Here is a 15,801-nt window from a genome sequence, read left to right on the forward strand (position 1 = left end):
TTTAGTACATAGTCCCCCATTTTAAGGGACCAACAGTATTGGGACAAATTAACAAGCTTAGTATTTGGTCCCATATTCCTAGCACACAATGATTAATTACATCAAGGAATGTGGGACCAAACACTAAACTTTTGACTACTTTAATACACATAAGTGAATTTGTCCCATTACTTAATAATTCAATATCACATTCAATTTGAAATCAACCAGAGCTTGAAACCCTAGACTGTTTATTTTAAACAGTTCTGGGTTGAATTCAAACAATTGTTGTTGATGACTTTGTAAAATGCTACATAGGTCTAAATATCATTCTTGCTGAAGTATGGTCACATTCCATTTGCTCAGTTCTTATTTATTTTATTTAACTAGGCAAGTCAGGTAAGAACAAATTCTTATTTACAACCTGGACGATGCTGGGCCAAATTGTGCGCCGCCCTATAGGACTCCCAATCACAGCCGGCTGTGATACAGCCAGGAATCGAAACAGGGTCTGCAGTGATACCTCTAACACTGAGATGCAGTGCCTTGGACCACTATACCACTTGGGAGCCCAAACCACCCTGGACTCAGGGGTAGACTCAGGGGTAGATGTAACATAGTACATTTAAATCTTCCGGGGAAGAGTTAGCTAACATGCTAAGTAGTTGCAAAGTTGCCAAGTTGTCAGCGATGACATTCGAACACGCAATACCCATAACTGTATTTTCCATGTTGATTCCATATCACAATACGTTGAAAAATTACGTTGATTCAACCAGTTTGTGCCCAGTTGGAAGCTCCTTCCTCCAGAACTTGTCTTTCTACATTTATGTAGTCGAACACTAGTGGTGTTACTACAGCACATCTACTCACCTTTGGCTATTTATTCACTTAATCTAAAGGCTCAATTCAATCAACCTGCATTGCAGTAGGACCAAGTATATATAGAACTAGTAAATTTGAATAGTCTTTGCAATGGTAAAAAAGTTTAAAGTTGATCAACTGGGTCAGTTTATGGTGGGACTGGATAGGTACACTAAAAACAAATAAATTGTGTTTGACTGAATGTCTTGCTGAATAAGTAGGTTGGTGTCATGAGCTTCGCGCTGAATTTTCACAACAAGCAAATCTGGAGGAGATGGAGGAAGGGGAAGGGGGCCCGTGTCACCTCAGCAGCACATGAGAGTGTGATTTATATGCACTGCCAAAACTCAGATCCTGTTTATCTCCCATCTAGTTAAAGTGAAAAAGTGCTACATGAGCACATGACTGTTCAATGAAAAGTAGGTATACTCAACAATCCAATCCAACAACCAATAATTTAAAAATGTAAATACTGAAGTATCCACCACACTAAATATTATAAATAAATTAATAGAAAGCTAAATATGAACTCACCTTTGTCACTCCTATTTGCTCCTTGCGAAACTTCTCCAGTGGCTTGATAAGCAGATCACAAGCATTCTGAACCTGAACGAGGAAAAAACATGAAACATTGAGTGTTCTGTTGGCCATTTGGCAAAAGCATGCCGTGCATTACATTACAAACATGCAAGATTAGTTATGATAAGAAATTGGATGAAAAAGGGAACCAAGCAATTAGAAGCCTAGAAATGAACAGGGAATTAATTATCTTGCACTCCAGCAGGTGTTGCTCTTCTTCCCCTCAAAAGAGCATCAGCTGTAATTATAGTAGCTGTGTTTTAGAAAAAATCCTTAAAGCATCCAGAAAGCCCAGTATAACAGGATCTGCTGCTTTTCCCTGCACACTGATAATGCAGTGTCATGACACCACTATTTATATTGCACAGGCCCAAAGGAGGACAAGACCAGAGAGAGAGTTCACCCCAGGAAGGCAGTTCCAGTTGGGGTTTCTCTTATTTCCACCTCTGGCTGTATGAGGGTCAAAAAGGTGCTGCTGATAACCCACCAGCATCATCCTGTCATCCTCCACTTCCTGTAGGAGACCAGCAAACTCCTGGAAAGACTCCGCTGTAGACAAAGAGAAAGATAGATATTAGGTTACATATAACTAGGACACACATGTACATAACTACATATTCTTTAACCTTGGACACTGTTTTGACAAAAAGGTAATGTGTTATCAAGACATTCTAGCTGTGTGCTGGTGTCACAATACATTTACAGTCTTGTAATGTCACATTACATTATGGTGTGGCATGTGTTATGTAACTGTATAGTGAATATATTTGGCACTGGTCTTGTTTCGTTATTTTATAGTGTAATTAATGGGGTAAACATTTTCCCTAGAAGATGACAGGGTCATATGCACTGAACAAGGGAGGAAGTGAAATCAATAAAGGCTTTGTGCCATCACCAACAACTAAAAAAGAACTTCCTAATTCATGAAGTCAAATACACTGAAACTTTGAGAAACATTAAGAAATCTATTGCCAACCAGTCAATGCTGGGGAGAAAAGTAATAAGGCTGACTAGACTAGAGCCATATAGAGATATGCAGAATATGGCTTTCAGGCAGACCAATACAGTAAGTGTATGTATGACAAAGCACTATATGAACTTACCAATGTTCATCTCATCATCTGTCAGAGAATCACCAATGAAGTCAAACTGGAACACACCGAGTGTCTGGGAGAACTTCTGCACTGCCACTGAATAACCTTCATAAAACACACATTACACATCGACACAATCAACATAATAACAGTAGCACTTTACATTTAGATTTAAAAGGATAAAGTGTGTAATTAGAACATTATCAATTCAATTGCGATATTTATTTTGGTGATTGCCAAACATGGGGCTTATATGTGATTGAACTGTTATCATTACAGTTCAGCCATAAATAAATAAGCACAGTATTTGGAGAGCAACTAAACAGAAAAGGTATGTTTGAGGAAGTCATGCTGCCTGGAATAATAAGAATAAGGAGGCCCACCCACTTCCCCTTAGACAACTCTTGGTTTGGGCTAACTCAGGACTATTGTCAAAGTTAGAGACAGGTACTGGTTGGTTCCCATGACTAGCCCAGACAGGCAGCATGAGAACACATCAAATAGTTTCTGGTTGATCAATTTCACTATCAGAAATACAAATAATATACTTAAGCAATAAGGTCCGAGGGAGTGTGGTATATGGCATATATACCACTGCTAAGGACTGTTGGGCACGACGCAATGCGGAGTGCTAGGACACAGCCCGTAGCCTTGTATATTGGCCATATATCACAAACCCCTGAGGTGCCTTACTGCTATTATAAACTGGTTACCAACGTAATTAGAGCAGTAAAAATAAATGTTGTCATACCCATGGTATACGGTCTGATATACCACGGCTTTCAGCTAATCAGGATTCAAGGCTCAAACCACCCAGTTTATAAATCATCTATTTTCAGCATTCTAATGAATGAAGACAGTCATCACATTAGCATAGGTGTGTCAAATTCCTTTTACCTCAGGGGTGTGCCAATGAAGAGGCAGAAAATATCAGACAGACTAGTCCAACGATAACATAGCCCATCCTTTCAGTCAAAGGCAATTCTGTAATTAGGGTTTTTAATTTTTTATAGAAAGTCAACCTCCTCACTTCAGTGAATAAAAAAATAAATTATATACTATACTAGAGGACTTGTGTTTGCACCCAGATGGGTGTTAGGCTTATGATTTATATCATCAGGGGGGGGAACTCTTATTTCAGCTCCTTATACCTCAACAACAAAAACTCTCTTCAAGTGACCAGTTATCACCAAGACAGAATAAGTGGCAAATCCTATACTCAGCAGCACTGCATCTCTCCTTACAATGACAGTTTCTGTTTTCGGGATAAAAAGCTTGACTTTTGTGAATTGGGCTACAGAATGGAATCTCGGTGGGTCAAACAATGCAAATAGTGTTCCAGTAAATTTGGTCCTATACCAACAAAGGCAGCGGTACTCATGGAGAACATCCAAGAGCTGACGTTTGGGATTAGCACAGTGGTACTTTGGTGACACACTGAGGCTAGCCTTCAGTATACCATTGGCCCAGTCTAGCAACCCATCTTCCAGTCACCCCTCAACTCTCTCACACGACTGGAAAACATCTCATATCATCCACATCCCGAAAAAGCCATACCCCAAGGAACACAATGACTACCAACCAGTGGCCCTGACCTTTCGTATGGGTGATTAGCAAGCTGGACAGTCAAGACACTGTATGAATGTAGGTCCATTATAATTTCTACAGCTTCAATTTGGTTTTAAAGTATATTTAGTTTGTGTGTGTCCCCCACCTGCATCACTGCGTGGTAGAACAGTGTCATTGTACAGGCAAAAGCCAGTGACAAGTCTGCTGAAAACTGCCTAAAAAAATGATCAGCAACCCCACCAACAAAACTTTTCTGAACAGCTACCACACAAATATGCTGAAGATGGTAAACAAAATAGCAGAGGACGTCTCCCATATGCTAAACTCAGAGTGTGTGCTCCTGCCGTCCAGGAATCGCTACAAACTTCCCTGATGCAAATGAACTAGGTACAAATACTAATTTGTGCTACACCCACTGACCCTTATGAACAAATAAGGACATTAGGGGCTGACTCACTCATTCAGGAATGTGCAATAATGAAAAGTGATAAGCAAAATGTAACTGTGTAAAATAATCATGGAATCATTGACATTGAAAGTATAGGGTTGTGCAATAACATTATGCGCAATGCTCAGGGACCTTGGACAGTAAGGGAAGGGGGGGGGGGCTATGTAATGTGGAAGGGAAAGGATGGGTAAGAATCCTTAAGCTGCACTTTTTCTGATCTGCAAAGGCAGCATTTTCTCCTTATATGTAGAGTGAAATATCACATGGCAGTGGTTTTGGTGGAGGAGAAAACAGGAAGGAAAAGAGACAGGACCATGGCATGGATAAGGCACAGCACGACAACAATGAAAAAACGTTGTTTATGCTACAGGTTCATGTTGCTTATGCAGTTGCGTCTAACAAGGAATCACTGAGGAATGCCAGTGTTGTGGTTTGGGTTTGGTTATTGACTGTGCAAACATCAGGTCATATTTTTTGTATGACAGCAACAAACATTTAAGCCTACCTAAAATGCTCTGTGGATTTTGACTGACTTTATGAAGCACAGTAAAATGTCACATGCGCAAGTCAGCATGGGATGAGTCATACATACCAGAGTTAAGTTACACTATAGCTGTAGGTTGTCTGTCTATTAGGTCATGTTTTTTACATGTTATGTTAGTTACATAATTCATAGTCTGTCACAGCCCACTGTCATCCACTCACTATTTATCAAGAACAGTAACATGTTAGTTAGGCTGATAAACTGGTTGAAACTGTTAGCTTGTCATTCAGCTGCTAGACAAATACTGAACTTGTGTTACTGTACAATGTTGTTAAATCTAAATTGAACAGTAATCAATACCAATACAGTCATATTAGGTCACTATTTTGCACACAATGAATTGGCTATGTTTTTCCATTGATGATGTTATGGATCTGTTCACACATGTATTTTTTACAGGAATCCATCGGGAGCTCCAACAGATTATAAACAGTCTGGGTCGAGCCACGAATGCTGATTGGCTGACACCCGTGGTATATGGTCTGATATACCACGGCTATGACAAAAACATGTATTTTTACTGCTCAAATTACGTTGGTAACCAGTTTATAAAAGCATTAAGGCACCTGAAGGGTTTGTGATATATGGCCAATATACAAGGCTATGGGCTGGATCCATGCAGGCATTCCGCGTTGCGTCGTATGTAAGCACAGCCCTTAGCCTGGTATATTGGCCATACTACACCCCCTCGTGCTTATTGCTTCATTATATCATGTCAAAGCAGGCTTTGTTTTTTGGAAAAAATTGCTCAACTAATTTGTATGTTGGCTGTGTCTAAACAATGCAGGTTCCTCCTCTTCGACATACTACATAGAAAAACATTAAACCCCACAAACAGTCTATATAGAAAGTAGTAAAAAGGTGAAGAAAGAGAGAAGCTTACCCTTGATTGCATTGATTACACTGTTGCCGTCTTTGATTACATCTTTGAGAAATTTGCTTGTTCTTTCCAATTCTAATTCATAGCATTTTAGTCTTTCTCTAAAATCCGGACTATCCTCATAGCAGTCGCTGAACTCAAGAGGAGGATGCCCCATTGCTTATTTTTGGAATGATGTACAGTAGCCTAGATGTTGAAGTTAGAAATCTGAATTAATGCATAGAATCAGTGCAGAACATTGTCGATAACATTTCCAGATTGAAATTCGAGTAGCCCACTCCTCCAGATTTGAATGCTGTCGAATCCTTGGACCCGTGGCACACAGTGACTCTTCTTTGGTTCCTTGACGCATTAATTCATTAGGTAAACAATGTTAGCTGATTCTTGTTTCAATGTATTTTCGTGTCTATCTGGTTCGGTGTTGCCAAGGACCTCCTCCTTTCACACCCATAGTATAATTCTTAAAGGAACAACTACACCAAATATTTTCCATATTGTAATATTTTACTTGTAGTTCTTGTCTCTTACTTCATGTCAATTTGACAAGTCAAGACAATATACTTTGATCCCCTAACCCCACTTAGCGCAGTGCCAATTGAAAATTGCAACGCAAATCCCTCCATATTGGCATCAAACATCCCATTATTTGCATCAGTCACTGTTTATACTAGTATTACATTCTAATTGGAATATATTCCTTTTGAAAATGTGCTAATCTTAGACATTCTGGAGGCCATGCAAACATAAAAGTGTGTCTACTATGTCTAGTTTCTGTACGTTTTTTCTCTCCAGCATGTTATCAAGCCACGTGACATCATGGTCAAAGCATGACGTCTCATATCCGTCTGGACAGAGAAAATGGCGGATGTGGATGAGTTAAGTAAACCTATGGTAAGAATAAAGTACATAATGTAACTACCGGTATTCTTGTACAACAGTGTATGAATTCTTTAATATCTTGTTTTTCATATTATACACGGACGTTTTATTAAGCGTTTCTGATGCCAATATTACATAGAAATAGGTAGTAAGGGAATGTCAACATGGGTGTTCAAGTTAGCTTAACTACAATAGCTAACAGTTAGCTAACGTTAGGTAAACGCGTCAACACAGAGAGAGCGAGAGAGACAAGCACTCCAATGAAAGTCACTGTCCATGCAAAAGTACTAAATGTCTTCCAAAACCTGAGGGAGAACTATAGCAACTGTAACGTTAGCTAGTTAGCTAACTGTATAACTAACGTTAGCTAAAGTACAGTAAATATATTCGCGCTAGCTAACAAAATGTAATAAGACTGCAGTGAATTAGCATGACGAAAGTGCATTGGCTAAATGCCAAAAATCGGTTGTTGTCATTATTGAGAAACAAGTATTTATGTGTAACGTTATCTGTGTTTATGGTGTCAGGTAGCCTAGTGGTTCGAGCGTTCGGCCAGTAACCTAAAGGTTTCTGGATCGAATCCCCGAGCTGACAAGGTACAAATCTGGCGTTCTGCCCCTGAGCAAGGCCCCGGGCGCCGAAGACGTGGATGTCTTTTAAGGCAGCTCCCGCACCTTAAATTCGGAAGACACATTTCATTTGAATGCATTCAGTTGTACAACTCCTATTATCTCCAGTTTGCAGGTCTGTCAGATGTATCCATATCAGGAGACATCCCTGTTGAGGGGGAGATCAATGTGCCGGTTGGAACCCCCAGTCATGATGACGAATACTCCACACTGGATGAACCTGTCAAAGACACCATAGTAAGATTTCCCTCTTCATACCATACTGTGTACACTTCCATCTTACATGACCCCTTTTTAATTTGACTTACATTATATGTTAAAGGCCCAGTGCAGTCAAAAATTAGATTTTCATATGTTTTATATATATTTCCACACTATGAGCATTGGAATAATATTGGGACAATTATAATAATGGCCTTTTAGTGTAAAAGCTGTTTAAAAAGACTGCCTGAAATTTCTGCCTGTTTAGGTGGAATGGCGTTTGTCTGCCTGGTGATACCACCAGGTGGTAAATTACTGTTGTTAACAGACCAATAAGAAATACAATTGTAAACCTCTGTCAATAACTACTAGTTTTCAGTTTTCCCCTCCCCATTCAGACCCCTCCCAGACAGTCCTAGCAAAATTCTTGCTTGTGAAATTGGTCTTTGTCAAGAAGCTATTGTTTTATTTTGACCATTCCAATTGAAATCCATCACTATGATCATGTTTCCATCCACAGTTTTTAATGCGAGTAAAGTCATACCATATAATTTTTAAAAATCACTACAGATGTGATGGAAACAGGTAGATTCGGTACATTTAAAAAAAAATGCCAACAGATCATTTGTTTGTTTGACATGGTGGGATCTTTTTGTGTCTGTAAAATTAATTATGTGAGAAGTGGAGGTGGTCGGAATGCCTTTATGCGCAAATATTTAATATAATAACCATCATATCGAGGTAAACTTGATATGGTGTGTGGTCCTCCCACTATGACTCGGAAACCATGCAGTTTATTAGGCTACAGATTAAATAAGTTATGATACATTTCACAGGGTGGTGAAAGTGCACGGTGATCTTGATGCTCCTTTCCAATAAATATCGAGGGTCTTATTCTGATGCTTGACTACCGTTTGACAAATAAAAATATTCCTTATCCATAATGATCTCATCATGTAGACTAGCCTACCCGCACTGTATCTGTGAGCTGTTGGCAAGAATGCACATGCCAAGACCAAAGTAGACACATTTGCTATTTAACACAACAGTTTTCGTAACAACTATCAGTAGAGTTTTGTCACTTTAGATTTTTCTTCGGTACATGATAACTTAAGAGTACATTTTGTGTGCACTATGTCATCACGCACAGACTTTTATCCGCAACGAGTCAGTTTGGTGGGAAAATGCACATATTTTCTTTATACAGATTTTTGAATATTTACATGACAATCTGTTGCCAATTGAATAGAAACCTAGTTAGTAATGTACTTAATTGTCACCCAGAAATGATTTGATATTGGGATAGAAACGGCTGCATTGGACCTTTTTAAAACCTCTTCTAAAATCTCTCTCATGTCTCATTTACAGTTACGAGATCTGAAAGCAGTGGGGAAAAAGTTTGTTCATGTGATGTATCCTAAGAAGAGTTCAACGCTACTGAGAGACTGTGAGTACTATATACTTTGAAAGATTAATTAATATTTTATACTATTCCAACACAATAAATTGGTATTACATCATGTGACCTAGCTGTATTTTACTTAGTGATATCTATCCAACACGTACAAGAATAACAGTATGTATGTAACAAACATGATTTAAACTGACATTTGTAATAGTACCTAGGAAAATGTGACAAACTAAATGTGCCAGGTGTTTGGTCATCACTACTTAACATAGCCACAAAGTCATAATTATGGCTAAACCAAGCCTATTTCAATCATTTCTCTTTTTAAAATCTGATTTTAAACCTAACCTTAACCCCATTGCTAACCTTATGCCTAACTTTAAATTAAGACCAAAAAGCAAATTTTTGTTTTCAATAAATGTTTACAAAATAGGCCATTTTGACTTTGTGGCAGTGGTAACTAGTGAAAACCCAGGTGTTCTAGTAATATTATTTTAACTTCCTCCTGTACTACCTAGACATGTGACAATGGTAATTGTCTAGGAAGATTGTGTTAACTTCCTCCTCTTTTCCAGGGGACTTGTGGGGCCCATTATTGCTCTGTGTGACACTGGCTCTGTGAGTATTCGTGTTTCAGTGTAGTAGCAGAATATGACTGACACTCTTTTAAAGGGGCAATCTGCAGTTTCTACATCCATTTTTGGACTTATAAATGAATCATATGTACCCATTGATTCTTGAAGAATATAACTTGGAAATGCCTCATGAGCTTGGTTCCACTGTCATACCCCATCAGAACCCAAAATGTAAACTTGTTTTACTCCAATGTTTGTAAACAAAGTAAATGTAAGCAAACACTATATAGCCTCAAAATATGGTTAAAACGATCATTTTGATGTAATAGATGGTCTTTGTATCCATAGCCCTATATATGAATTTGAGAGTGGTTACTTTTCTCTAGCCCCATCCCTTTAGCTTTTTACTAAAATGGGGGTAGGTAAAATTATTTGTTATTGTTTCAAGTGATGATTGGCATTTATTAATGAAAGACGACTGGAGAAGGATGCGCTATGGATTCATATTGTTTCCTTCCTGTTTTCAGGATGCTGCAGGGGGGTTCAGTTGACAGTAAGGAAGATGGAGGGCCCCAGTTTGCAGAGGTGTTTGTGATCATCTGGTTTGGATCTGTCATCATCACACTGAACTCAAAGCTGTTGGGAGGCACCATGTACGTATCTTTCTAGCCAGCTTCCAATCATTATAGTCAAATTAATAAAATAAAAATATAAAATGCTTTTGAACATGCAAGTACTGTAATATGATTAGTTATTTAAGAGGTGAATTGTATTTATTAATTGAAAACTTAGAAATATGTGCATTTAAAATTCCTGTTTAAAATTCCTGTTTTTCTTTCCTCTAGATCCTTTTTCCAGAGCCTGTGTGTGCTAGGCTACTGCATCATGCCTCTGACTGTGGCAATGGTTGTCTGTAGGCTGGTGCTGCTGGGTGGGTCTGGGATGGTCAGCTTCATCGTTCGACTAATTGTGGTCACAGCATCATTCAGTTGGTCCACGTTTGGTAAGGAAAGTCCTTTTCATAACGAGACAACTATATTACACGTCTTATTTGGTTGACTACGTTTATTGGTGCCAACACACCTCTACAAACTCATTGACTGTTTGCAGTCATACTGACTTACAGTAGGTGGAGCTGTTGCATAAAGATTAAACTTGTTCAAGTGTTCCTCATAACATTAGTCCTACATTTTAATAGATTATACAGTCTAGTCTTTATTATAACCTGGGTTGTTCGAGCCCTGAATGCTGATTGGCTGAAAGCCGTGGTAAATCAGATTGTATACCACGAGTTTAACAAAATGTGTTTTTACTGCTCTACGTTGTTAACCAGTTTATAATAGCAATAAGGCTCCTTGGGGCTTTGTGATATATGACCAATATGCCACGGCTAAGAGCTGTGCCCAAGCAACCCTTAGGGGCTGTATATTGGCCATAAAACACACCTCCTTATTGCTTAAGTCACTGATAACATGTAACTGAATGTATGTATATTATTTTCCCCCAGCCTCTACAGCTTTCTTAGCAGATAGCCAGCCTTCTAATCGCAAAGCTTTGGTGGTATATCCCGTCTTCCTCTTTTACTTCGTTATTGGATGGATGATTCTCACGTTCTCACCGTCTGCGTAACAGTGGACTTGTCTCTAAACTGAACTTAACACAATCCGTTTGGAATAGAAGGATACAAATCAAAACCATGTAATTTGTGAAGGATGAGGACCATGATGTGTTGGGGGTACTCTTGGTTTGAAACGTTGTGCATTTTCCTTTGGTGCCACAAGGAAAATAGTGAGATTTGACCAAAGTGCACCGTGCTTTGCCTCTCTCTCTCTTTTTGTTTCCATTATTGCTAAGCTCAGCTAAGAAATACAGTGGAGTACAATGCATACAAAAGAGTCAAAGTGAGGCTTTTCTGATATCCTTACAGGGACTATCTGCTTGATTAAACAGGCTCTCTGTGTCTCACATGAAGAGATTACTTCTAGTACACTAGCAGTAGGAAAGGGGACCATGAGATCTATATTCTATGTGACATGGTCCATTTACCTATATCACTGACTAATATGTGATGCCAGTGTGTATGTATACTGTACACTGCCTTATGCCCCATTTTCAACATTTCTTAGGTTTCTGTTTTATTTAGATTATTTACAAGTAGTATTCTCATTTAAAAATGAAGATTTGATTTTCCAAGGATAGTAAGTGGCAGTGTTGCTAAATTTTCATATGAGCAACATTTAAAATTATGTACAGTAGGTGGCTGTAGTTAACATTTACTGGGGAAGGTTATGTTATTATATATTTATAAATGCCCTGTTCTCTTTCAGTAATTTAATATAATTCTATTTAAACAGAAATGTGAAAATAAACTGTAATTCTCCAAAATCTGAATAATTTGTATTTGGTTCTTTAATTTTTAATTTTTATATTTGGTTCTGTAATATGGTGCAAAATCATTTTTTCTGTTGTTCAGATGCCAGTCAAGATCTCAGTGTAGCATGAATCACAAGGTACACCTTAAGTACAGTCATCAAATGCATTGTACATGGGGGTAATCGCTCTGCCATTTACCACTTACAATTGACCATTGGTCCTTGTGGTTAGCTGTTACATAAAATACCTATCCAGGTGTGCTAAGATCGGGCATGTGTCAGGAAAGCCTGGGCAGAGGAACAGGCTCATTTAAAGCCGAGTTTAGACTCCTAACTACTCAATATTACTTGTAGATCAGTCAGTCACCATTTACCCATGATGCATCACGGTTTTTATGCTCTCTAACACGGCCACGGTCACATCTGGTATGCATCGTGATTTTTAAACATCTATGAGCAGGCCAAGGTTAGTAAGCAAAAGTAAGTTTATGTTGAAAAAGGGTGAATTTCCCCCTTAACTGACAAGACGCATCACACAGAGGGACTCCCGGCTTGAAGATATTGGGCTTTAGTGGTAAGTTTTAGTGGTAAGCCAGAAGTAGTTTACAAGTAAAGCCGAAAGAGGCACATATGCATCTGCTGTCGGACGACTTCTGCTCTTTCTAGGAAACGCGTCAGTGGCAGACCATGGCATTTGCCTTTGTTATTGCCGACGAGGTGGATGGTATTGAAATTCCACATCTACACAAAGCTGAACATGATCAGCATGGTCTAAGGAATGAATATCCTGATAAAGAAATTAGACACCAGTCCAAGCTCTAACATTCACAATACTTGTTTTGTATCTGTGATGGTTTTCTCAAAATATAACCAGAAATTTAGTGCATAGGCTACTAGAATGAGAGCATATGTGTTATTGCATTATATGTGATATGCTCTTATTTTTTGTCATTACTTTATGTCCTTGAACCTTCCTCATTATTTGTGATTGTGCAACATGGAATTGTGACAGATGTGATTAAATATGGTCCACAAAGATTCTTACTGTATGGTAATTATTGCATGTCAGCATCACTACAGCCTGTAGTGTATTTATTTAATTCGGAACCTTTAAAGAACACAGTTGTATTTAATCACAAGAAGGACAAAACACACTGTACAGAAAATGATTAGACTATACATGTACATCACTTCACATAAGTTACTGGGTAAACAATATGAAAAGAAGTCAAATGCACTTATTGACCCCACGACTGGTGTCTGGGGTAGTTTCTCATTAAGGGACTCATTCCTGGACACAGATTAAGCCTCTAAGATTGCCTGTGTAGAAATCCCCTACAACCCATATATCCTACAATATCTATTCCATTTTATTCACACATACTAGACAATCAACAAATTTTAATGTTTGGTGACATTATTACAGACAAGACAAATTGTAGGCTATGACGTAGCACATTACATTACAGTAACATTGAGATAGCTATATTGTTGCAAGTAGGAAATTTCATTTATTAATGTGGATCACATGAAGGCCTATGTGATTAGATTGTAAGGATGTAGAGCCTGTAGTGCCCTTTGCTTCCAAAAATCAGAGAAGGTTGTCTCCCACAATGCTTTGGTTCCAACTTCAAGTTGCTGTTGGTGAGGAGCAAACTTCCAGTCGACTGCAGTAGAAAGTTCATGACCTTTGATCACATGGTTTTGTAAAGGTCATAAGACATGCAGTCGACATGTAGTGTTTCTGATTTTGAACGGTTCAAATATAGGGATTTGGAAGAATAAAAGTCCTTGCCTTGGTATGCGTTTTTCATGTCACTAATAATATATCTCCAATGTATGCAATAAGAACTGAGGAATACAACATCAGCGGTTTAACTAAAAAGCATTTTTTGCATATAATACAGGTAGTTAAATAACCTCTGTGAAACTTTTTACAGTAAACAGCATTTTCCACCACCATCAACAAAACACCAAATTATGGAAATTCTCGTGTAAGAATGGTATCGCATCCCTCCAATTGAGTTCCAGACACTTGTAGAATCTATGCCATGGTGCAGTGAAGAAACTTTGTTGGTGTTTCCTTTATTTGGCAGTTACCTGTAGCTTGTCTGTAAAAACAATCTTAAGCAATGCAAATGTTTCTGCCAGCATCATGAAGTTTGTACTTATATAAGACTGTAACTACACCTAAAATACGTGAAGGGAAGAAAATGCATGTTCCCCTTTCTGTCAAATTAGTAGTTTTCCGGAAGCTACTTAGGCTACACGGTGCTAAGTTACACTGACTAATCACAGTATTGTACATTTTCATCCACTTGTATTTTGGTAATAAAGTGTGAGATATCCCTCAAGAAGTATTTTCTAAAGTTATCTCAATGACATATTGCATTCAGTGTAGTCTACAAAACATGTTTCAGTTAGATGGGTTTTTCTCTCCACTGTTACTGAACTTCCCACAAATACATGAGCCACCCTCTATTATCTGACACTCATCTAAAGTCCTTGATTGGACTGAAGACCATCACCAACAGAACAAAGACAGCATAGATCCCACTAAAGCATTTTAATTGAAGTTATTTCCCATCACCATCTCACCAACATTATATAAATCCACTAAAGCTTTAGAGGGATCTTTGTAAAATGAACTATATTGGCCCAGGAAGCGATAGTTTGATATTCTTGTAGAGGAGAAAAAAGCAGGTAAGATTGCCTCTTCCCCTGAGTCGAGAGGTCAGACTTAGCTGCCTGCCTAGCAGACACTTTTTCTATTGTATCTGTCTATCAAATCACCCGCTATGAATCTGTTATAACAACCTTCTAGAAATGTCACTCAAGCAGCACTGTCTTTTGTTGAGTGGACATGTACATTTAGGAGTAGAGAGAGGTATGTTCAATTATCAATGGATTTCTCTTATAGCAGACAACACACATGCACATTGTATCATTTGTGTAATGAAAACAAAGACATGTAATGAATGCACGTAGTATAAAACATTCCCAAAAGGCACTGTGATGAATTCCAAGAGCACTTGAGAAATTCTAAGTATGACTGGCATGTAATCCCTACCAGGTCAAGTGTTTTCTGATGAATGACCATGAATATATTGACAATGAACATATCCCCACAATATAGAACAAATCCATTACTGTCATTGTTGACAGTTCATTACTTATTCTGCATTATGCTTGTCAGTCTGTAAGGTGATAGCTTCTCTTTGCATTCATGATAATGCCACAAACAATAAACTTGTGTTATGCATTCTGCATGTAGTCAAGAGTGAAAACCATCTGATTGAAGGACATTACCAGCCAATTCAAATTCAATCAAATGTATTTTATAAAGCCTGTACATCAGCAGTTCAAGGGTTCCATGCGGACTCTATTAAATTGGAACCAAGTTTATGTTATTGTTGTGGATGGAAACACCATATTATGCAGTCTTTGAGCTTTGTTGACTTAACATCTTGGAAATCTAAAAATACAAAATATTCAGATCTTGTTACTTATAAGCCTGAGAAACATGTTGATCGGCATGCTTGTCTCCTCATGACAGGCCTTCATGACAATATTAATTCAAATATGTTGTGCGCTATCCTGGAAAGTAGAAAACACAGTATGACATGAGGAATAGATATATAACAATATTGTCCATTGTTCAGTTGTCAATCATCCCACAGTGTGTGGGTATAGCATGTTTCCAGAGGACATTCCTTGGTCAGCGCACATTGAGACCATTATGCATTCTACGTCAGTCAAGAGATGCTTATGTGTTCACCA

General features: G+C 38.3%; 2 protein-coding genes across 3 annotated transcripts in view; one reads left to right on the forward strand and one right to left on the reverse strand.

Annotated features, from left to right (window-relative positions):
• Window positions 1-6,755, reverse strand: part of LOC110533838 (oligophrenin-1) — a 37,727-nt gene extending 30,972 nt beyond the window's left edge. For both annotated transcript variants that reach the window (XR_016483699.1, XM_021618378.3), the window contains exons 1-4: window positions 5,961-6,755; window positions 2,526-2,621; window positions 1,910-1,971; window positions 1,378-1,449 (exon numbers count right to left, since the gene is read on the reverse strand). Coding sequence is in view for 1 of the 2 variants with exons in the window: in XM_021618378.3 (XP_021474053.3) it covers window positions 1,378-1,449; window positions 1,910-1,971; window positions 2,526-2,621; window positions 5,961-6,114 (384 nt within the window). In the remaining variant the exon portion in view is untranslated. The remainder of the gene's footprint in view (window positions 1-1,377; window positions 1,450-1,909; window positions 1,972-2,525; window positions 2,622-5,960) is intronic.
• LOC110533839 (protein YIPF6) lies at window positions 6,655-12,040 on the forward strand. The gene is made up of 7 exons (XM_021618379.3): window positions 6,655-6,848; window positions 7,574-7,702; window positions 9,035-9,113; window positions 9,650-9,692; window positions 10,177-10,302; window positions 10,495-10,652; window positions 11,157-12,040. Exons 1-7 carry the CDS (start codon window positions 6,816-6,818, stop codon window positions 11,276-11,278), a joined length of 690 nt encoding a protein of 229 aa, XP_021474054.1. The 5' UTR covers window positions 6,655-6,815; the 3' UTR covers window positions 11,279-12,040.
• Window positions 12,041-15,801: the final 3,761 nt, after the last annotated feature.

This window comes from Oncorhynchus mykiss, chromosome 10 (assembly GCF_057628025.1).
Source record: "Oncorhynchus mykiss isolate SJ-2025 chromosome 10, ASM5762802v1, whole genome shotgun sequence".
Taxonomy (NCBI): Eukaryota; Metazoa; Chordata; class Actinopteri; order Salmoniformes; family Salmonidae; genus Oncorhynchus; species Oncorhynchus mykiss.